Genomic DNA, 23,623 nt, shown 5'->3' with positions numbered 1-23,623 from the left:
CGAGGTGCTACAATGTGGACTCGTCGCCAATACCTAGGTGTTGGGCTACCACATCGTCTGAATCCAGATTAACGCTTTCCGACTAATGCCCGAGGGGAATTAGACCGCCTACATTTCTGATTATCAGGTAAACCAATTGGACCTAAGCCCAACTGACAGACTTCCAAGAAAAATGGTGTTAACAGCAAAGTGGAGACAACCTGGGAGTTGCACCCTTCCTCCTAAGCTCCCCTACCACTAGCCCACCACCTTCTGGGCATCATCTCTCTAATTTCAGTAACAAATTTACACATATATAGCTCCATGAGATCTTCTTCATTTACGTAACATATAGTACATGTTTCTGTGTGCATGTTAGTATTATGTGTATGTAAAGTAAAAAGACATGAAGCTCGGTTCTATACTAATCTATAGTGGCCATGAGAAGTGATCTAGTATATTTCAGATTTATGGGCTTCCGCCCATAACCTTTTTGATTATTCAAAAAAAAATAAAAAAAAAATAAAGAATTTTCTAACTAGGGAGATTATTATTGATTTAAGTAATATTAAGAAGTTTATATATAGTATATGCTAAATTAGACAGGGATAAAAGTACAGGGTAATCCTAGTTACACGTCTATAGCTCATGGAGATTGCTATCATCAGCCAAATTTATATTTTAATAAATCTTGCCTAGCCATTAATTTCACTACAAATTAAGGGAAAATAGTCAAAAGACATGAAATTCTATTATGGTAATGATTTTTGTGGAGGAAATATTAAAACTTTATTATAGGTCGAAAATATTAGAAGATGTAGTTTTAATATTTTTTTAATATGAATTATAGTAATGTGGTATTTTCTCAATGTGAGTTTAATTTATGAGAGTTCTAATGATTTTTAAATTTTAATATATTGATTTTGTAATTACTATTAATTACATCTTTGATAAAATTTTAGCAAATGATGTTAAGATCATAATGATGTAAACACATACACGTAGCCAAAAGAGATTTTTTTTTTTTTTTTGTGTTGAAATTTGAAAATCTAATTTGTTATTAGGAAAAAAAGACTTTCATCTAATAACCGGGCAAATCAATTGTGGAACAAATTGATATAAAATCTGTGCAACACACTTTTCATCCCAACCCAAAACTCTATAACATCCTCTATAAACCACAGCTTCCTTGACACTACAGTCTTCAAAAAAAAGATTCAAGCGAAGCATACAAATGGGTATAAGGATACATTCAATATCGCTCGTTAGCCAAATATTTATATCGTATAATTCCTACTGCATTGCTAGTAAGCAACATCAGTATGGTCTGATGGTCGCGGCGGATGTAAAACAAACAAACAAAAACCCGACCTGCAATCAAATACATGTAGCGGAGTTAGATCTTTTGTCATTCGTTTTAGTCGGCAAACTTAAACCAAAACCAAATTCAACATTTACCTTTTCCTTAAAGTCGAATGAAATCTGGTTTAGAATCTTTTTTGAGTACTAGTCTACTTTGGGGCGAGGGATGCAGACGCAGCAGCAGCTTCTGCTATGAGAGCAACTGGTTGACGAGCTTGAAGGCAAGCGCCAATATCAAAAGGGTGCAACTCTGAACCATCATAGAGAAGATTTAGTCCTGGAAGAATCACTTCTCGGCTATCTGCTTCATCAGCATCTGCTTTCGCTGTACTTGAAGGTGCATTCTCATCAATGCTCCTTGTGGCTGCCTCATATACTGGTGCCAAGGTGTAGGATCTGCGACCACCCCCCAAAACTTCTCAACAACCAAGCAAAGAAAAAACAAATTCATGAAACATGGAAAGGAATTGAAACTAACCTAAGGATGCTACCATCGAAGCTCAGAACTTCAGTCCGGCAACGCTGGCGATTAGCTAGTTTGAGCCGTTGAAATTCGCTTGTGGCTCCTGAAATCGGTGAGGAAGGGTCCACGAGTGGGTTCCACCTTCCACTTGCGTAGTTCATGAGCTTATTATTCCGGGTAGGCTCCTTTGCTTGTTCTTTCTGGTAAAGAAGTTTAGCTGATGGACCTGTTGCTTGGTACTGTCCACATATATCTTTCAACCTTTTCCTTATGCATTGCATTGCATTGTGTTGTTCGATGAGTGAATCTGCTTGAAGTAACTGTGACGAGACGATTCTTTTGCAGATATTGTTGCACAACTTTGGACTAAATAGTGGAAACCCAAACTCCACAGTTAAAGGAACCCATTCATACTTCTCATTATTATCCGGAGAAAAGTTATCCGACGACTCCTTTGCTTTAAAGAGTTTCAAAAGGCGAATGTAACCAACTGTCTTTAACTCCATGTTGTTTGCCAGTTTAGTTAAGAGAGAGTTTAACTTTGTATTTTCCTCAAGGGGAAGTCCAAGCTCGTCGCCGAAATGAGGAATGGAACCATCAGAGTTCTTTAGGGGTAATGGTATATCTAAAGTAACTATTCTTCCAGAGCTATCAAGATCATGTTTGCTGAGAGGCTGAACGAGAACAGCTGAGCACTTGAGAAGGCAATTTAAACAGTGCAACAGAATACCTCCCTTGACCAAGTTACCTTCAAACTTGTTTCCTAAACCACCAACCGAAGATCCATCCCAAGACCAAATGAGAGCTTTCTCACAGCCAGCTAGTGGAGCAGGAAGCATCCGCAGACACTGCCCTTTCATTAAGATAACCGACAAAGGCCCAGTGCCCACGGTTGAATACAATACCAGTTTCATCCACTGCGTCATGGATGAATGGGAGGGAGGACCGAAATGAACAGGGCCTGACGGTCCAGGAAGAACAGTCGTAAGTGGAAGAGGAATCATTGACACAACAATATCATAGTCACGGGAAAACAAACGATCTAGAGTAGCAGGAGTTAGAGAAGCTAGACTTTCACAACGGAGAATATCAACACGATATAATTTCTTTTTCTTGTTTCCTTTACTGATGTCGGGTCCCTCAATGGAGATTGGTTTTTCATCATTCTGAAGGTTTAAGTTAGAACTAAAGCTCTCAGTCAAGGCAGTAGGATCAATGGACGATGTAGTGGAAGCTACTTCATGCTCAGTGCTTTCAGGGACACGCTCTGTCGATAAGGGTTCCTCTTGAGGGGCATCAGAAATCATGGAAGCCTCGCTATTTTTGCTGGTCAAAGAATCTCCTGAATTATCAGGTAAATTAGCATCTGCGAGAAGACTAACAGCCTCATCATTGCTCAAAGTTCCTAAGCTCATCGTATCAACTATTGTATCAGTAGCAACTCCACCAGATATCAAACATTCCAGGACACAACGGAGACTAAAGGCATGATTTGCAAATTCTTGCAGTTCACCCTCAAATTTCGCTCCCTCTAATGTGCTCAGATCCTGGCAAAGGTCTGGGATACTAGTATGTCCAAGTTTTCCCGCTTCATAGAGTGTCACAGCATGAGATTTCAATCCTACAATAGCGTTCATGAACATGAATAGAATATATTAGAATAATGCACAAAGTGATCCTCTTTCAAAGATAACAGTTACTCATAAGCTAGACATCAAATAGAACTAGGAAAGTTTACCTGGTGACACAGAACCCATCATTAGATACGATGTTATATTAGCATCAACTATGAAAGCAACCCGAACATGACTAGAACGTGATCCTGAGCTTTCTGTCCCTAAATTCTCTCCATGTTGAGCCGCCTCACCATCAGCATGAGATGCATCTTCTTCATCACTGAGGATGGCACGCGGAGAACCAGGCACAATCTTGTCATGTAGCACAGATGACGGATCAATTAACTTGACAGCCCATCCCAATCGGCAAACAAAAGACGCAGCAGCCTGTAATTGAGTTACGTCAGCTTGCAAAGTGGATGCCAGCTCTGCAACTGTTGAATTCTCATTTGAAACTACAAAAACTGCATAGAGTAATCTGCAAAATGTAGTTGCAGCTATTAGACTCCTAGATAATATCAGGGGTAGCAAAACCAAGATAAGATAAGCTTCCATGTGGCAGAATAGTTCCCTTACTCTTCAATGGGATCTTCGTAAGACTGCTCTCTGTTAGAAATGAACCCTTCAAGCTTTGAAACTGAAACATGAATGCAAAAGGACATGCATCTAAGTGAAATCTGAGTCTCGCAGTAAAAATATATATATATATATATATATGAGACTGACATGAATCTAAGAACAGCCTTATGAGACTGACATATTATCTAGGAGCTTCACTGGCTTTTTTCCAAGTAAATAAAAGTGGCATGAAATAGTCTTGATAAACAATGATAAATTTTAGTTATATGAACAGATGGTTATGAAACTGTTTTTGGAATCAACTGATGTGACAATATGTCTTAGCAAAAATTCAACATATTCAACCCTTGAAGTACACTGTAAGCAGAGATAGAAGAGATGAAGTGATAAGAAATACTGGCAAACAAAAACTCACCTTTAAAGCGGTCATCCTGATAGACTGGGACATCAAAATATACCAATCCCCTCTGGTACAGACCTTTAATGACTTCTGGATCGAAGAGAATATAGGCATTTGCTTCTTCTTTGCAGATTTTATCTATTGTTGCCATCTCATCTTCTGAAAGTTTCTATGCAAAGAACAAGGAAACCAGTTCTGTTATCAGACAAGGAACAAGTAGGATGATAGTGCCATCGTTCAATCCTAGTAAAATTAGTTTGGAAAGGAAGAAATGAAAAGATAAAGAGAGCTTAGATTACCTTAAACTCTTCTATGGTGAAGTTAACAAGGCAAACACCCCACCAAGGGTCAATAGGGAAATCCACAGGTTGAGTAGGTAAGAAGTCTTTTGCAATTGATTTGTTCAGCTTCCACATTATTTTCTGGAAAGCTCAAAACATGAATGGAAAGTATAAGACATAATAGATGTTGAATTACATCCACTTATAGGCTCCAAGTTATAATGATACACTACAATGCTCTGAACTTTCTTAAAATTACAGTGACATAAAATGAAAACAAGAAAAAATCCATCTAAAGTTTGTAAATGTTGAATTCCCGTATTTAATCTATATAAAGATTCTTCACTCGGAAATCAAAGCAAAAGAAAATTTTGCAGAGTACAACTTACACAACATGCCAGTCACATAAACAAGTATAGAATCTAGACGAAATTGTACCTTAGATCTGCATTTATTCATGATATCAATGAACTCATTCCTCCCTATTCCTGTAAGCCGGAAAGCATCTGCCGCACTGAAGTTTGGAATACTGTCATAAGGTTGCTCTGTGTCAAATTAAAAGGAATGAGGATGACAAAATCGCTGGCTAGCACTTTGGGTAAGTGAAAAGTGAACTCTAAAGTAAAGCGACAATTTACCATTTCTCATGACTTCAAATATCATGTCACAGTAGTATCTGAAAGGTGATATCCTCATCACGCGGCAAACATACTCTGCGAGGTGATATGGAAACAGCTGCAGGTAATTGATAACAGCAATTAAGATTAGACCCTCTGACAGTAACAGAAAATATAGCCTCATATCTCGTTCTAGTTCACAAAGTTGTATCGACCAAGTAAACCTACAGCCACCTTTCAGAGTATGAAACACATTATTAAATAACTCTCACATGGTACGGTTTTTAGAATCTAAATAAACCTTGTTAGTCAAAAAATTGCGTGGTGAGAAAGCCACTAAATACGAGATAAAATGAGGAATAAAGACAGGAAAATGACACAGAAACTACAGCAAAATGATTTGCAAACTCCACTAGAATGCAATTAAAACAAAAAAAAAAAACCTCTTAAATAGATATCCATCAACACGCACCGCCAAATTCTTTCGCAAGTAACGCATCATATCTTCATAATATTCACCTTCTTTGCAAACTTTACAAGCAAAACACGTATTCCACAGGAGTCTTTTCTTGATACAATGTGTAGTAACCCTGCATCGAGAGTCAAAACAGTAAAAAAAATCATACTCCTACAAATCAACTCAATTCCAACATAGCTAACTCAATCCCCTAATCATACAAAATGTCCATTGCAGAAGCTTCTCGTATCGTAGACTCAAAGAACTCAAAGACTAACCTCTTATGCCATTCATCCTTAGACCCAAGAATAGATTGGAGTCGCTTTGGGAGATTTTCCCATTGACATTCTTCCCTTACAGCTTTCGATATCAACTGATCCTCTATCGTTACTGGAGTATGCTGCATCTTCCCCAAAACTTGAACTAAGCTTTAATCTAACCAGTAGAAGAAGCAATTCAAAATCATCATCAAACCAAGTCGTAACACCGACAAATTCACAAATCCTAGATCAATTTCAACTCCGCAACCAAATTATAATCACAAAAAATGCAGTATAACTTTCTAAGCATGATAACACTAACGACGTGAGATTCGAAGAACATCGGAGACTAAAATTCTAAAAATGTAGCGATCTCGTACTTTTGATTCGTAATACAGAGGAGAGTCAAGGATGAATTGAAGAAGATGCGACGGTGGAATTGGTGATCGGAGATCAGAGGTCGTACCTGAGAACACACCGGAGATGCCAGAGAAATTAGAAGCTCATGAGATCTGAAGCGACTAAAAAAAAAAATAAAAAAAAAATTGACGAGGACTGGTCTTGGCTCATGTATGGGCCCTGTGGGCTGTAGTTGGTAGAGTGTGGGCCTGAAAGTTGATATGTGGGGCTCCAAAGTCATAATGAACAACACAAATTGTGTAATATTATTATTTTTAAAATATATATATATATATATATATTTTTTTTTTTTTGTATGAACGTATTATTGTTTTTTTGTTATACATGAAATTCATCATAGAATAGCAAAAAAGAGTTATAAAGGAAAAACAGAGAGAAAAAAACAAGATGTATCCTTTTTTTTTTTTACAATCTTAATTTTTCTAAACATACATTAATTAGAAATAACTCTTTAATTAAAAGGAAATCATTTGCTTTTTTTCTTTTTCGTATTATGTTAATGAAAACAAATATTAGTATGACATAAATATTACAGACATTTCAAAGAGAAAAATAACTATAGGGATCCATGGCGATGTTCGAGGTCGATAATCTAGCGACGGAGGTGAATGCGCTTTCAGATACACTGAAAAACACAAATTTAGATATAGAGGATTCCAAATCTGTTTAAAGTAAGTTTGAGAGGAAAAAAATCTTAATTATTGTTTACACATCATTTCATTTTCGGATGCGGTTGTTCTCAAAGTTGATGATACGCTATGATTATCAAATGATGATATGGTTTGCCCAATTTGTGTTCAGATATTATTGTGTAGAGATATGCTTATAACCATGTAGGATGCATAAGATATTTATACTATTAAAGCTGAAGTACCCATTAGATTTACACCAAAGTTTTTAAATGAAATAAAATTAAATACATCAATTTTAGATCATTAACTGGGTATGGATAATAAATCAGATATATCTGCAACAAATTATATAATTTCCATATGTAATTTGATTTTCCTAAAATATCTCTACTTGATTCAATCTAATATATTATTAATACTAATAATCTCTTTTCACCTCTATCTGATTGATCATATGTTGTCAATAAGATCCCAGCGAATGTATATTACTCAATCGATAAAACAAAAAGATGGTATGTACAACGTCCCACATCGGCTAGAAAAATTTAGACTAATATGCTTCCAACTACGAATGAGCAGGAAGTTTGATTTCTCAATCATCCGAAATTTAAGAGTTTTATTCGGTTTAATATGGTTCTTTATTTGAGCAAATTAAATCTTTTAAAAACTTTTAAAATATTATAATATTAAAAATTTTAAGAAACTGAAAATATTATAAGTATTAAAAGTTTTAAAATAAGCTTTTAAAATTTTCCAAAATATTACAATTTTTTAACTTTAAAAGTTTAAAAAATTATAAACATTAAAAATTCAAAAATATATATAAAAGAACATTATAACGTAACTGACGAATACAGAAAACTCAAATATAAATATATCTAATCAATATATTATGTTTTATTGTAAATCAAAAGTCTTAACAATAGCTCAAAATTTTTCCTTTTTGCAATTATATTTTCCACTATTAAAGTTCTCTCTAAACATATTTCTTTTATATATATATATATATATATATATATATATATATATATATATTCAGTTACAAAAAGATATACAAACAAAAAATATACATGTCAAATTCAAAAACATGTAATTAATGTTTTTTAAACTCAAACCAGATTATGAACCAGATTACCTTCCGGGTCATCATATCACTATTTAGCCGGGTTCAACCACGGTCAACCGATTAAAAGTTATATATATTTATTTATTTATATAGATTATGCAGTTTTATTAAAATAAAAAATAAAACGTCAGTCGTGCGGTAGCACGGATTATCATCTAGTTAGAGATTAAAAGTATTAGAGATTAAAAATCCAGAAACAATGATACATATCTTAGAGAGAGAAAAATAGTAAATTTCAAATATACTAAAACATATATACTATTTGTTAGCATATATTGAACATATTTAAGAGTCATCTTTCTACAAACGTAGAGAAACATTGATTTATATGCATTCTTGGTTAAAAGTATTTATTTTTTGCACACCTAGAAAATATTATGTTTTACATCTGCCTATAATAGTTAAATATTTTTTATAGATTTTAATTTCCTAATGTGAATGATTTATGTTAAAAAGTTATAAGTTTACAGTTCTTAATGTATATATAATTTGTATACTATTATTGACTACGGCCATGAATGATTGCTGATTTTTAATTCAGTTTTTGGATTTTCTTTTTAGTTTTTGAATTTTAAATTTTAGTTTTAGATTCTATTAGGCTTTGTTTTAAAAATCCCAAAAAATGGTTTTCTGTTTTGGAGAAAAAATAATGTAGAAAGAATAAAAACTATATTTTCTTAATTTTAGGAGACCTGGGATCTAAAATCTTGAATGAGGGACTACAACAAAGACAAATTCACTCAATTTTAGGGAATCCAACATGTAATCATCTTGGTTGGTTGAAAATGAGTTTTTGAAAAATAAATACCAAAATCTCTTTCAAAAACTACAAAACATTCAAGGCCTAACATTTCAAAGGCAATGTCTTATAGTTTACATATTTCATCTTATAGTTTATATTTATATATGTTTTAGTTCTTGGTGATTAGAAGATTGCAAATACATATGAAAAAAGAGAATTTTTGAGAAATACCCCTTTTGGTCTACCCCTTTTTAAAAATACCCCCTTTATCTATCCATTTTCAAAAATACCCCTTTTTAAATATAAAAAATTATAAAGTTTTATATAGTTTATAAGGTACTTCTGTATAATAACAACTACTGGGAGATTCGATACAAATATTTTAAAATATTTTAAATAGTTTTGAATCGTTTTGATAAGTTTTCTAAGGTTTTTAAAAGGTTTTTAAAAGGATTTATACGGTTTTTATAAGGTTTTTATAAGCTTTTTATAATTTATTTTTACGCTATTTATGAAAGGTATATAAAGTTTTATACACATATAAAGGTAATTTGTGTATATATTTATAAGCTTACACATATATTTGGATAAATTTCAACATTTTTAGTGGGGTTTTTGAAAAAGATTGAAAATGGGGTATTTTTAAAAAGAGATATATGAAAAGGGGTATTTTTGAAATTCCCCCATGATAAAATCTTAATCTACTAGATTTAATTAGTCTTAAATGATTCTTACAAAATTTTGGTACGATTGTAACATAATAGATACTTTATCACGACTTTTTCAAATGTTATAAAGAGATAAACCGTATTGATACACATAACAATATATTTGGTACGAGATGAAAATTTAGTAACATATTAAGCTTCTCAAACAAGGTAATATATCCATTGATGAGCAAAAGAAAAAAAAAAGTAATATATCCATTGATGAGTAAAAGAAAAAAAAAAAGTAATATATCCATTTTGAAAAGAACTCGACTGTATAAATCCATAAATGAAAATTTGCTATGAGAGAAAGATTAGGTAACATATTGTACAAACCAATTATATAAGATTATATGTCCAAATCCAAGATAATTAGACAATAGAAATCTATAAGTGAAAGGATAATTAACAACTACATGATATGATTGTAAATGAAAAACTGGTTAATAGGCAAATATGTTACACTAACATTGTAACAATTGATAATATAACCGGGGCCTCTAGCTCTGGTGGTAAAAGAGCCTCAGCTGGGGTACCCGCCATCACGAGTTCGAGTCCCGGCCACTGCAGACTTTACATGTGGGCTGCAGCACCCCAGACCACCAGTTTCAAGGGGCCCTTTAGTGGACGTTTAATAATCCTTGATCGCGGGTTTAAGCCCAGTGGGCTAGTCAGATCACTGTGTGGTCTGGAACACGTAGGGTTATACAAAAAAAAAAAAAAAAAAAAAAAAAAGCCAATTGATAATATATGAATCCAATTAAACTAATACTTATTATTATTATGTTCCTAATTGATCCATTTTTATTTAAAAAAAAATTGTTTCAAAAGATTACCATCTCAATAAAAAAAAATTTATGTTATAAGTATTTTGTAATTCTATTTAAAATCCTTTGTTATGCAAAAAGTTGAGAATTTATTGATTTTCCAATTCTATCAAATTCTATTGTTATTGGGAAAATGGTTTCCAAAATATTGCACTTATCATAAGTATTTGTAAAATCTTATCATATGAAGAATCTACTAAACTCCCAAAATCTGGGTAAACAGTATTTTAGAATCTACCGATTTTGTTGAGAATCTTTAAATATCTAAACTTTTGAATCCACAAACTCTTTTAAAATCAATATTCCAATAACCCCCGTAATCTAAAATTAATTAGCTTTCTTCATTTATTGTATATGGTTTGAAGGAAAGAATATTTAAGATATATTGATGAAATAAAGACATTTTACATTAATACATCTTTCAAAATACATAAGATATAAGCTTAATCTACACAATTTTAACTAATGTACAAAATGTAATATAATCAACTCATAAAAACTAGACTAAACAAATTCAGAAACGTAAGGATAATTAACAATCCCATGATTTCTAAAGAGAAAAAATCCGAAACAAATCTTCGTTTATTTAATTTTGGTAAATTTATACCTACGATCTCAAACCAAAAATAAAATTCCAAATTTACCTTTTCAATCTGAATTTATTATCAATGTTTAAATGATGTGGCATTAATTTTTAATTTTAAATAAAATTTTAACTCAAAAATTAATTTTAATGGTATTATGTTTTCTATTATTATTTTATTTATAAGTACAAATAAATAAAAATAGAAAGAAAATCTATTCAATTTTTCTAAAAATTTAAAGAAAATTTAATGAAAAATTTTAAAATCAGTTTTGCTTACAAATTAATATCACAAATCTATTTAGGTTATTTCAAATTAGTTTTGCTTACAAATTTTATATTCTCCAATAATACTAAAGTAATCTATGTATTTTAAGATTTTATTTTATAAATAAATAATAGTAGTAAAACAAAATATCAAAAAAAATTATTTTTTAGTTAAAAATTACTTTTTGAGTTAAAATTTACTTTTATCAAATAAAATTAAAATTATTGACATATTAGTTAAACATCAATATTTAATTTTGGTTGAAAGGGTAAAACTGGATTTTTATTTTTGGTTTGAGCTCGTAGGTATGAATATACCAAAATTTAAATAAGCGAAGACTTTTTATAACAAAATTAAATAAAATAAGTGTTTTCTTCCAACCAAAAAAGTTCAGGTATTAAATGTCCAAAAATAAAATAAACCAAGTATATTTTGGGTTTTTCTCCAATTTCTTAATAAATGAAAAAATTATTAATAAACAAATATGTCCAATAGCATTGCAACAATTGGTTATATATAACAAGCAGGGGTACCTCTGTTTCAAGACAGCATCCTAGTATATTCCACGATATTCTGGTGGTTGATCACCGAGAGTAAGTAAAACTCATTTACAAACTCTTGGAGCTTATCTTGAACCACTAGTCTCCTACCTTAGACTTTTTCACGGCTGAAATCCTACCATCAGCGAGAAATCCTTTAAACACTGTTTCTTGTGCTCTATGACCAAGTACTAACTCTCTGTAGCCTTTTCTAGTTTCATGGAGCTAAATACTCTAATTCTATCTATGTATCCTTCCCTGACCTCAGTTTTAGCTGTAATAGCAGTCCTCCATTTCTCTTAAAATTCTTCTTTTTCGCTTATCCTTTCTATATTTTCGTTAGAAAATATAAAGACTGATCCCTACGCCCACAACAAAGAGGCTCAAACCTATACTTACACCAATGGTTATGAAACAAATTAATTTCGTCAAGTGTATCTTACAGTTTTAGTTATTAAATATTAAGCAAAAAGATAAGTGAAAACTTTTAATTTGGAAAGAGATTATTTTTGGTCTTAAGACAGTAATATATGTATATATATACTTAAGATTTGTTATTAACCGTTAATTATAAGAATCTTGTAATATTCAATTGTCAATCACCAAAACATTTGCGAGCTATTCACCATTATTCAGAATTTTGTTAAAATATTAAAAAAACTTAATTTAGAAATTATCCCCTAACACATGATTATACTATTTTATAAAAATTGTCATTTCTTAACTTTCAGGTTTTTAAATATCATTTTCAGGCTCTGCAATTTATTGAATTTTTGAAAATTAATTAATTATTATTAAATTTGATGTAAAGCTCTTTCAAACTATTATCAATCTAAAATGTGATATAAATACATATAAAGTCATTTGTAAAGAAGTTTATATTAAAACGCTAATAAAAACAAATTATAGAATCGTTGAGAAAAACACTAAGAAATTTTTCAAATACGAGTTATAAAAAAATACATCTTTAAACAATACTATTTTGAAAGTCATTATATTATGAATTATATTGAACTTTAGTTCTCTTTAATTTAAGCTAAAAACTATTTTCAAAATTCATTTGATCTGCCTTCATGTTTTAGTTAATGAAATTGCTCGATGATACATGATATATTACATTTATACATAAATTAAAAATTAAACAAATATAACAAATTATAAAATCAATCATTAATAAAAATATTGATTTTGTTAAACTCATAATCTCATTTAGTTGTAAAATATAAATTCTATTTCTCCTTTATAAACCGAAACGGATAAATAATCTTGTTTAATTTGCAAAATATAAATCCTACTTATAAACCCAAAACAACATATAATCTCATTTAATTATAAAATATAAACTATAATGCTCATTTATAAACTCAAATCAACATATAACCCATATACAATTGTAAAACCTATGTCTCAATCGTCCTTTACAAAACAAAAACTAACATATAATCTTGTTAAATCGTAAATCCTAATATTGTTGATAAATCCCAACCGACATAACCCAAAATTAGGTTAATAGTTTAATTTTTAATTAAAAAGTTTGAATATAATTATTTTGCATATGTTTTTTCAATATGGTTTTGAAAAACTATTTTTATCTTAATATTAACAAAACTAAATATAGCATGTGTCGACATCTTATGTTTTACTTGACACTTACCATGATCACTTGAGTTAGTAACTTTCAAAAACCAAGCTTCAACATATATATATATATATATATATATATATATATATATCTATATATAATCTCACTTGATTGTTAAACCTAAACCATAATTCTCATTTATAAAGCTAAATTATTTATTTATAAACCAAAACCAACATATAACGTGTTTTAATTGTAAAATAAAATCTAAACCTTAACACTTAAAATCTAAACCTTAAACCTTAATGAAAAAAACTTAAGATCCTTAAAGATGGTGATGTAGATGAATAATAAACTTCGTTTATCTTAAGATGATGATGATTGATCATACACTTACCTTAGAGTTTACAACATTAAAAACTCACCCATGCCATTTTTCTTTTTTTCAAAGTTACAAAGATTAATATTTTATTAAGAAATTTTTATTCCAGGAGTATATATAAATCTCTCTTCTTGAATTTCATATGTTATACATATAATCATAACCAATGCTTTAAACGATAATATACATGTATGATGTATCACACTAACTACCCTATCTACGTTGCAAACCACTAACATTTTTATGCATTCATCATTATGTGGAGTGGATCAACTACGTAATATACATCCTAACATAACTTTTTCTTACTTAGGGTTGTGATTTGTAGATTGTTTGAATGTTAATATTGAAATTTTGTAGTTACATAGTTAGATTCATGAGGGTATATTGAGCAGCTTAAATATTGATAGAGAAAAAGTAAAATTTTAATTTAAGACTTGAATTTGATACAACATTTGAAAATGTGTACTTATATGATTAAGGTGAATAAGCAAAGATTTTACACAAAAAAAAATTAGTAACAAGGATATCAAATTGCTTGTTACACGTTTACTTCACCTAGTACCCTTGTACACATCTCAAGCAGCTTACGAGTGTACAAGCGGTTTACTAGTTAGTTATTAAGTTATTAACATATGTTGGATTAAATTTACCTTCAAATTAATTTTAAGAAATCATTATGATATGTTGTATTAAGTTTGTTTGTTTGTAATCTTTAGTTTTAGTAATAATGACATATTTTCAAATTTTATTGTTGGTTATACCACTATATTTTTGTTTTATAAATGTCATTGTTACATTTCATAATTTAGGGATCATTTTGTCAAAAAGGTTAACAAAAAATTAAATTTTGCGTGATTCTTTTTAATATAATGCAATTATTTCATAATATTATCTTTCTCTACAAAATGATAAACCAATGAAGAAAAATATTTTCGTTCACTTTCTCATATTTTTCTATCAAAATAAAAAACCATTTCTCATCATTATCTCCCGTATAATGTATTAATAATTTAATATACATACTTCTTTGGATCGACACAACATGTCATCATAATTAACTTTAACAACAACAAAAAATACATTATGGCTTTATATGCCTCAGAATAAAATACTACAAATTCCATATTTTAATATATTGAGTGTGTGATCACAATTTTTGAGACTTTCTCCTCGCGCCTACCAGACTTGGAATTTTCTAGTCATTTCAACTGACCTGTTAAACTCTAATCTGAGCCGTCACTTTAATCTCATCTACTCATCTCAACCGTTAAAAATCTCCTTTACCCCGACCCACACGAACCTGTCGACAAAAATAAATAAACCTTTCTTCAAACTTTCCCGGAAGATCACTAGAAACCTCCAATGAACCATCCAAGACCACGACCAAATCATTCTCTCTTTACTAATAATTATATAAACATTTTGATGTTTACTTCTTACTTCTTACCCACTCAAAATAGATGGCGAGCTTGAGCACGAGCTTGCTAGGGATAAGACGAGGGTTGAGTAACAAGAACAAGGTAGATCATCAAGATAAGACCAAAACCGCGGTGTTTTGTAAGAAGCATCCGAAGCATAGACAATCACCTGGTGTTTGTTCTCTTTGTCTTAACGAGAAGCTCTCTCTTTTTATGAAAGCAGCTTCTTCACGTGGACGACCAAGATCTCTCTCTTCATCATCAACTAGTTCCTCTCTTTCTTCTTACTGTTCTTCATCTGTCTCTTCTTGTCCTTCTCCTCTTCTTGATGGCCGACGATACTTGGTAGTGGAAGGAGGCAGCGGGAGAAGAGAAAAAGGGGTTTCGTGGATGACGAAAAGCCGATCTGTTGCTTATAAAGTTGATGATGAGAAGAAGAAGAAGACGACCAAAAGTGGTTTCTTTTATGGTTTGGTAATGGGAAACAAGAAGGGGAAATAAAGAGAGTGTTGTAGATTTGTTAGATATTAGATTGTTCTTGATTGAGTAATTTTTATGAATGCGTTTCTTGATTCTTTCATTTTTTTATTGGTTGCTACATATATCTAGATCATGACTAGATTAGTTTAGTTTTTTTTGGTACGTGTGCAAGTGAGAGAGATTATTCTCTGTTAACAACGATATGAGAATGAGAAAGCAAAACTAAATACATAATTAACGAGGTTGCAAAGTCTTTTTTATACGTACTTTTATTGATTCGTTGAGCTTTTAATGGTAACATAAAAATGTATGCTAATCAAGATTAAATATGCATTGAAAATATAATTATTGTATGCTCTAAATCAAGAGATTTGGGACATAAGTTTTTGTTGTTGTTTTTAGTTTGACCCAAAAATAATAATAATAATAATGTTCACACTTAATTACTTGAAAGCAAACTTGGACTTTTCTTTGAGCATAAAATATATATACATTAAATTATGTTCAGACTAGGATTCGAGATATACGAATGTGTTAAAAAATTTTAGAGTCACTTGGAGGCTCTTATCCTAAGATTTTGTTAAGAAAAGATCCGAAGATTATATCAGATATTTTCTTAACAAAATCTTAGGCTAAGAGCCTCCCAATAAAGATGGTTTTACTCTATCTTGTAGTAATGTTTATACTTTTAGACCTTCCTCAACTTATAACTCAATCAAAGGTGTCTTTGGCTAATTTATTTTATTAAATATTAAACTAACAAAAAAATATAACAAAATTAGAATGTGACACATAGTCAGCATCTCAATGTGACACGTGGCATATAAGTCAGCATATATTAATGTGGAATATGAAATTAGCACTATTTGTACTAATTGGGTATGAAATTTGAATTTTATTTGAGTTTGGGTATAAATTCACACTGCATCTTTGTATAGGTAATTATACGTATTGTTTTTGATTCCTTGAGCTTTTAGTGGTAACATAAACAGGTATGCTAATCAAGATTAAATATGCATTGAAATGATAATTTTATGCTCTAAATCAAGAGATTTGGGACATAAGTTTTTGTTGTTGTTTTTAGTTTGACCCAAAAATAATAATAATAATAATAATGTTCACACTTAATTACTTGAAAGCAAACTTGGACTTTTCTTTGAGCATAAAATATATATACATTAAATTATGTTTAGACTAGGATTCGAGATATACGAATGTGTTAAATTTTTTTAGACTCACTTGGAGGCTCTTAACCTAAGATTTTGTTAAGAAAAGATCCAAAGATTATATAAGATATTTTCTTAACAAAATCTTAGGCTAAGAGCCTCCTAATAAAGATGGTTTTACTCTATCTTGTAGTAATGTTTATACCTTTAGACCTTTCTCAACTTATAACTCAATCAAAGGTGTCTTTGGCTAATTTATTTTATTAAATATTAAACTAACAAAAAATAATGAAAAGGTGACACATAGTTTAGAATCTCTTTAATAATATCTTGAATGTCTCGGCGGAAGACATTTTTATTTTTCTTTTTTGATGAATGTATTAAACTTAATAATGAAAATTAGGAAAGACATTCCATTTATCACCGGTGGAGGTGCTCTTAGAAACAACTAAAATTTGTTTGTTATTATATTTATCAAGATCATTATATATAAAACATTTCATACAAATTTAATTACACATTTTGATGTAAAATTATCTGAAAATTTAAATAACGTACACAAGAAGAACTGAATATTTTTCTTTTGGATTCGGACAAGTATAGTTCCATTAGAACGAACCTCTCTAGACAACTTGTCAAAATAAAATAAAAACATAGTCAAATCCATGGATCTTGGAACTGTCGAAGAAAAATAATAAAATTCATTATAAATCTTTCTTTGGCAACAAATAAAACTACGTTTAGATGTTCTTCACAATGCAAAATTAAGTCTTACAAATATAGTAATACTATATCATACAAGTCAAGCTTTTACGCATGTGTGTACGTTTACGAAAGAAAGACTTGTCAAATGATCTTTATTAACACTTTAGTATCTCTCCCACATTACCTGGAAATTATCTATTCCCTTTTCTCTTACTTTTGAGTACAATCTTGCTTTTTTTGTTTGTTCCTTTTTTCCGATGCTAGCACTACTAACACAAAAACATAATAGCTTTGGCTTTGGGTTTTACTTGTTCTTGACTATACCTACAAGTAAATAAACGATTTCCTACGGACATATGCGTAAAATATTAGTTGCAAATAGTTGTTTGTTTCCGTTTTTTATAAAAATATTAGTAGAATATCACCAGTAGAAAATCATAAATAGTAAAAATATAGTAAAAAAAAGTTATACTAAAAGAACATTTCCTACATTTTTGACCATTTTTCTACAAAAATATCGTAAAAATATATTATTTCTAATTTCCTATCAAATACGTAAAAATATATATAATTATATATTACCCAATATATTACCCAACATCGAGACCCGAGATTTGTTTTGTGCGGCCAATGAGGGAGAGTACTTGATCGGGTCACGTGGTTTAATCCGGGAGTTGTAATGAAACGAAAAGTGTGACGATCGAGACCATGCACCACAAATGAAGCAAATAGGTGTGGTACCATATATTTGTCGATAAAAAGTTCCATATCTTCTTCTCTGCCGCCTCTAAGTGACAACTTTTATCAACTGAGCAACGCCTGATAGGTGCATACAAAGTTATAGAATATGCAAACTTTTGCTATGAAAATTTACAAAAGTATACAAAATTATGTGGTGAATAACAAAACACATAACATCAAACTAAAACGTCCAAAGTTTTTTTTTGGCTAAAGCCCATAATGTTATTGAGCCGGTCCTATGACGTTAACCTTCTTTTATGTAAGCTTTGAACAAAATCTGTATAACTTGCAAGTCAAGTCCTAGCTTTATAACTTACTTTAGTATAAGTTAAATCCCTTTTTCTAAAATTTTAAAATTTTAATTTTTTTTTAACGAAACCTAATCAGTAAACACATATATTTTCAGGTGGTGGAATATATACATACCGTGCTGGTCAAGCAGCTTACCGAACATGAATGAATGCCAATATGAAAAATACGCCATTGTTTCCGCAATCAATGTCAATAGAAGCCGCATATTGTTGTGGATGTAAACAAAGTCTTATGCCCAATTTGTAGTCAATCTATTTCTTCTAGGTGAGTGGATGAATGAGTAAGTACTTCAATTGCGCTCAGCACAAAAACACAAGAAGGCCCGCACAGCAGTGGTCCAGTGGTAAGGGAGAATTGGGGAAAGGTTGGAAGGAACTAACCCAGGTTCGATCCACCCTGGAAACAAAAGTCATTGTTGTGTGGGAAGTCTGTCAGTTGGGCCTTGGCCCAATTGGTTTACCTGGTAGTCAGAAATGCAGGCGGCCTGACTACCCCCTGGCATTAGTCGGAAAGCATTCCAAACTCGGGATAGACAGTGTGGTGGCCCTTTGGGGAGAAGTTCATTCTGAAGCACTTCGGTGCGTTTCTACCGCGGCTGACCGGATCAGCCGATAGGGTTTATCAAAAAAAAAACACAAGAAGAAAAGATAGGTTTGTCAAGAAACTTAATAGTCAAAGTAAGAAGAGGAGTGTGAGCGCAATTGGAGAACTTTGGCTTTTAAGTTTCTTGGACAATTTTTCTTAGTGTGGTGAGAGAAATTGGAGTACTTACTCATTCATCCACTCACTTAAAAGAAATAAATTGACTACAAATTGGGCCGAAGAATTGGTTTACATCCACACAAGTCTGCAACTTCTATAAAAATAATACTGATGATTATGAAGAAAATGAAAAATACAAACAATACTAGGATGTTGGTGGAGATGAAGGTGATATAACGGCTAACAGGGATCTTGGAGTTTTTGAACCTTTCATTAGATGATCCGGTTTTCAAAAATAAATTCTTCAATAATTAGATTTTAATTGTTATTTAAGATATTATTACAAATTAATATTTTTTTTAATGTTGAGTTATATTTATAATTTAAATTTATTTTTCTTATATGTTTATTGGAGATCCTATCCCGTATCCGTATTCTGTCCCCATTTCTGTACTGGTTTCTTATTCCTGTACCTGTCTCAATGCTACACCGAGTTTGACAACTTCTCGAAGTGGCTCGGTTAGAATTAGTGAAACTGTTGCATCTCTTAACTAGCTTTTAATAAAGAGAGAAACAGTAATTTGTTTCTCTTCTCTGTTACCATCAGTTTTTTTTTTGGTTACCAGCAGTATTTTGTTTGTTTACAATAGCCTTTGTATCATTTCTTTATCTTAATAAGGAGACTTCTCTATGTTTTCAATTGAAAAATTAGCTATGAGATCATCAATTGGGATTTCTATTCATCGCTCAAGGACAAACTTTTCCCAATTGGTAAAGGAGACATGAGAATATCGAATCTTGTGTTAATACAAGATTATTTCAATTTGATGATTATCACACGAGAAGCGACCAAACTTATTAGTTTTTACATTGTTTGGTCTAGTTAAAACATCTTGTAATAAAACCATGAGACAACAAGTCTAGCTAGTATTGATTCTAAATGTTACAAAGACTGTAAATTCTTCTCCAATTCGTACAGATACAAAGTTTGAAACAAGACATAAGCATGTGTAACCCTGCCAATAACTATGAAAGGGATATAGTGTACAGTAAACTTCACTTACCTTTTGATATCTGTGAGGACTTTGCTTTGAGTAACAACGAACTTATACTAATTTTACTTTTATTGTTGATCGATTATTCATGTTTTTTGATGGTAGATGCTTAGCTCCGCATGTGTTTCCTTGTAACGCTGGGTGAGGTACGCCGAACATTTGATCGGTGGATATCTAATAAAAATCATAAACATTAGTAACAACACTACTTATCACTCAAAGGTTTTCATATAAAACTAGCTGAAGTCTTACTTAGGGAGGTTGCTTTCCGACTTGCAAGTTGGGAGACACTCCACAAGACAGTCATGATTCGGTTCCACGAAGAATGGGATCTGCGTTGAGAAAACATTAGATGCGACATTGATGTTATATATGTTAGTTTGCTAGACTCGGTTCTGAACATGTCACACACAAAACTAAACTGTTGAGAATATTATAACCATGCATTGAGGGTATATATATAGCTAAAACACCTCCTTAATAACACTGAAAGATTGTAATGATAAGACAAAGATTGGCGTAGTAAGAGCCTTACGGAATATCGTTCCTGACCGTTCCCAAGAACCCGATGTAACGTCGATCTGTAAGGACAATATGCATGTGAGAAATTGCCAACTAGATAACTTTACTTCCAAATCACAATCCTTTGTAAAGCTAGAACTAATTACTTGAAAAATCCATTGCTCCAACGTTCGAGCATGTCACCAAGATTCACAATAAAAGCCCTGAAGACAGATAATTCAACAAATAAATCCCACCAAATTGAAAGGAATGTAGGATTTAAAGTTCATAAGATGATGACTCATCCAATGAACAATTAGGAAGGTTCTTCGTTATACCCTTTAATCGGCGGTACATATTCCCACTTCTGAGGTGTCGCGTTCTTATCTTTGCATATCTGCCCCAAGATTTAGCAATTTCTCATATAACTCATTACCCCGGTTATGTCAAAACGTATATGAATAGCAAATCTGTTTTGCTTAATACCTGGAGACCCATTACACCATCTGTGGCTAACAAAGTCATCATCCCAAAGTCAGAATGTGCACCACACGCATATATTCCTTTCGAGGGATCAGAAACCCCTAAAGGCAAAAAAGAAGCAGGGGTAAGTATAACATAATGACCATACAAAGATTAAGAAACTATAACGCTCTTTAACCGTCATAAGAAAATACATTACCTTGATAACGCAACAAACGCATAGTTGCAATCGGCTTTCCAAGCATCTCCGTCTTATCGAAGTAATCCACTTCCAAGTCGAGTGCTAACGCCAATAATCTTGCAATAGCCTTAGAAATCCTCCTGAACCATACCGAAAACCTTTTTCGTAAATCTTTCGATACCATGATTTTGTTCCTATATCTTTCTTCAAATTGACAACAACATAGATGAAATATTCAACAAAACCAACTAATTTCAGTAAAAAGGCCAAACCAAAAAACAAGACTTACAATGCTTCTTGATGATATTTCTCCATCGTTTCTCGCCAACCGGGTAAAACATCTACCACAAACATCAACATCTATTCAAAGAAAGTACCATCAACAAAATCAACACAACAACAAAAACACAACACTAACCAGAATCAGGCCAAGGGTTAGGACCATAGAATGGTTTATCCCAATGAGGATCATCTTTAGGAACTTCAATTCCAATATAATAACCTTCTTTATGATCCCCTAATAAATTCCAAATATTATAAATTAATCAATCAAATCACAAAACACCATTAAAATCAAGAACAGAGAAGATAACACCAAAACAATACCATTGACTTGATTCTCAGGATCTAAAATCTCATCAAGAACAGGTGTATAGCCTCTATGCTTCTCGTTTCTCAACACCTTCATCTTCTCATCTAAAGGAAGAGCAAAAAACTTCTTGCTCTGCTCAAATACATCTTCCATGAACTCTTCGTTTATCCCATGATTGATCACATAGAAAAATCCACTATCCAAACATGCCTAAACCCATATCAAGAAATCAAATCTTTATTTTCTTGTTTTGCTTTCTAATGATCAAACACATGCAAAAAAAATCGAAAAAATTGAGATTTAAGACAGAACCTGTTTAAGGGACAGAACTGAGTTGTGAAGATCATCGTTGGTTAGATCGATACAATTAAGAGATGAAACATTCATGGTCGGGTCGTTCGTATGATTCTCCATCTCTATCTCTCTCTCTCTTTCTCTGTCGTTTGGTTTTTTTTTGTCCTCCACTCGAGAAAGAAGTAATAAAGAAGGAATCAGAGCCGTCCCGACATATCAGCTAGATTGTTGTCTTAAATTCAAAGAGGTCAACAGCCTAATAAAATATTAGAGAATCTAAATATGCCACTTTTTTTATTTTTAAAATTGCCACTTTACGAATATTTAAATATTTAAATCAATCATTTGTTATCCATCACGTCTTTCCAAGGTGACTGTTCGAGCAACCATGATCTCATATGTGCCGAAGTGTTTGTTTCAAAGCTTTTATGGGTCTTTTCTCGAAGTTTCTATCTATCTGTTTAGGGAATTGAGGAATGCTTTTGTACTCTTTGGATCCTTATCTTTGTTTTCAATGAATAAAATCATATGTTCGTCCCAAAAAAAAAAAATATTAAAATCAAACAGAAATTTTTATTTTTTTTTCTAGACTTTTCAATTTTTAATATGAAAGTTATGATCCACACAATAAAAAATACAGGCCAGAAAATTTGCTTTGAATATGTGAATCTGTTGACAAAAAAAAAAAAGAATATGTGAATCCAAAATGGTGGTTGTAAACATTAGAGTATTGGGGAAAATTTCATAAATAATATTTTTATTCCTTTAAGTTTTTAACTTATACAATTAAGCCATTAAAACAATAATTTTACTACTTAAAACTTTTCAAATGACTTTTACGGATCCACAAAAATTAGCGGAAAAATAAATTTCGTTAACATAACAATTCATTTTCATTAAAATAATGGGGGTTTGGGTAAAAAAACTTCAAAACCGTCAATTTTTGCAATTTTACATTTCACATTCAGAAAGAATTATACAAAGTTATATGCAATGTAAGCGTTACACGTATTTTTAAATTGTTTTAAGGTAATATACCTTAGTTTAACAATATTATAATGGTAGATTTCGATAATTCGTCGTGATTCCTTCAGTTTGATCTATTATTTGTTAATTTTTAAAAACTTGACATCAATGTACACGAGTTATATTGCATATTATTTCTCAC

General features: G+C 31.4%; 3 protein-coding genes across 7 annotated transcripts; 1 reads left to right on the top strand and 2 right to left on the bottom strand.

The window, feature by feature from the left end:
- Window positions 1–1,032: 1,032 nt before the first annotated feature.
- On the bottom strand, window positions 1,033–6,591 carry LOC17897070 (protein FAM91A1). 5 transcript variants are annotated; one of them, XM_023789986.1, is made up of 12 exons: window positions 6,481–6,591; window positions 6,033–6,189; window positions 5,770–5,887; window positions 5,319–5,415; window positions 5,119–5,225; window positions 4,699–4,821; window positions 4,415–4,568; window positions 3,997–4,057; window positions 3,543–3,898; window positions 1,820–3,425; window positions 1,438–1,737; window positions 1,033–1,350 (listed from the first exon to the last, which is right to left on the bottom strand). In XM_023789986.1, the coding sequence occupies exons 2-11, from the start codon at window positions 6,158–6,160 to the stop codon at window positions 1,491–1,493; spliced, it is 2,997 nt and encodes a 998-aa protein (XP_023645754.1). In that variant the 5' UTR covers window positions 6,161–6,189; window positions 6,481–6,591; the 3' UTR covers window positions 1,033–1,350; window positions 1,438–1,490. The 5 variants fall into 5 exon arrangements, with proteins under 5 accessions (XP_023645754.1, XP_023645755.1, XP_023645756.1 ...); XM_023789987.1 differs by having other exon boundaries at window positions 6,395–6,485; XM_023789988.1 differs by lacking the exon at window positions 6,481–6,591 and having other exon boundaries at window positions 5,817–5,887; window positions 6,033–6,146.
- Window positions 6,592–14,819: 8,228 nt separating this feature from the next.
- On the top strand, window positions 14,820–15,973 carry LOC17898863. Its single transcript, XM_006303600.2, has one exon. It carries the CDS (start codon window positions 15,286–15,288, stop codon window positions 15,742–15,744), a length of 459 nt encoding a protein of 152 aa, XP_006303662.1. The 5' UTR covers window positions 14,820–15,285; the 3' UTR covers window positions 15,745–15,973.
- A 4,193-nt stretch (window positions 15,974–20,166) lies between these two features.
- Window positions 20,167–22,671, bottom strand: LOC17897856 (2-oxoglutarate-Fe(II) type oxidoreductase). Its single transcript, XM_006305252.2, has 11 exons — window positions 22,474–22,671; window positions 22,176–22,371; window positions 21,988–22,086; window positions 21,859–21,910; window positions 21,588–21,709; window positions 21,392–21,489; window positions 21,244–21,302; window positions 21,073–21,129; window positions 20,940–20,985; window positions 20,657–20,736; window positions 20,167–20,578 (listed from the first exon to the last, which is right to left on the bottom strand). Exons 1-11 carry the CDS (start codon window positions 22,573–22,575, stop codon window positions 20,491–20,493), a joined length of 999 nt encoding a protein of 332 aa, XP_006305314.1. The 5' UTR covers window positions 22,576–22,671; the 3' UTR covers window positions 20,167–20,490.
- Between the last annotated feature and the right edge of the window lie 952 nt (window positions 22,672–23,623).

The sequence above is a fragment of the Capsella rubella genome, unplaced genomic scaffold (assembly GCF_000375325.1).
Source record: "Capsella rubella cultivar Monte Gargano unplaced genomic scaffold, Caprub1_0 scaffold_1, whole genome shotgun sequence".
NCBI classification, from domain to species: domain Eukaryota; kingdom Viridiplantae; phylum Streptophyta; class Magnoliopsida; order Brassicales; family Brassicaceae; genus Capsella; species Capsella rubella.
The sequence above is the reverse complement of the archived record's forward strand: the minus strand, read 5'-3'. Positions and strand labels throughout refer to the sequence as shown.

Coding starts and splice junctions, on each gene's coding strand:
- LOC17897070 (XM_023789986.1), bottom strand. CDS start 6,160: ATGCAGCATACTCCAGTAACGATAGAGGATCAGTTGATATCGAAAGCT. Junction 4,822..5,118: donor TGAATAAATGCAGATCTAAG/GTACAATTTCGT, acceptor TGAGCTTTCCAG/AAAATAATGTGGAAGCTGAA. Junction 4,058..4,414: donor TCAGGATGACCGCTTTAAAG/GTGAGTTTTTGT, acceptor TTCATGTTTCAG/TTTCAAAGCTTGAAGGGTTC.
- LOC17898863 (XM_006303600.2), top strand. CDS start 15,286: ATGGCGAGCTTGAGCACGAGCTTGCTAGGGATAAGACGAGGGTTGAGT.
- LOC17897856 (XM_006305252.2), bottom strand. CDS start 22,575: ATGGAGAATCATACGAACGACCCGACCATGAATGTTTCATCTCTTAAT. Junction 21,303..21,391: donor ATGGTGTAATGGGTCTCCAG/GTATTAAGCAAA, acceptor ATCTTGGGGCAG/ATATGCAAAGATAAGAACGC. Junction 20,986..21,072: donor TGGAGCAATGGATTTTTCAA/GTAATTAGTTCT, acceptor TTGTCCTTACAG/ATCGACGTTACATCGGGTTC.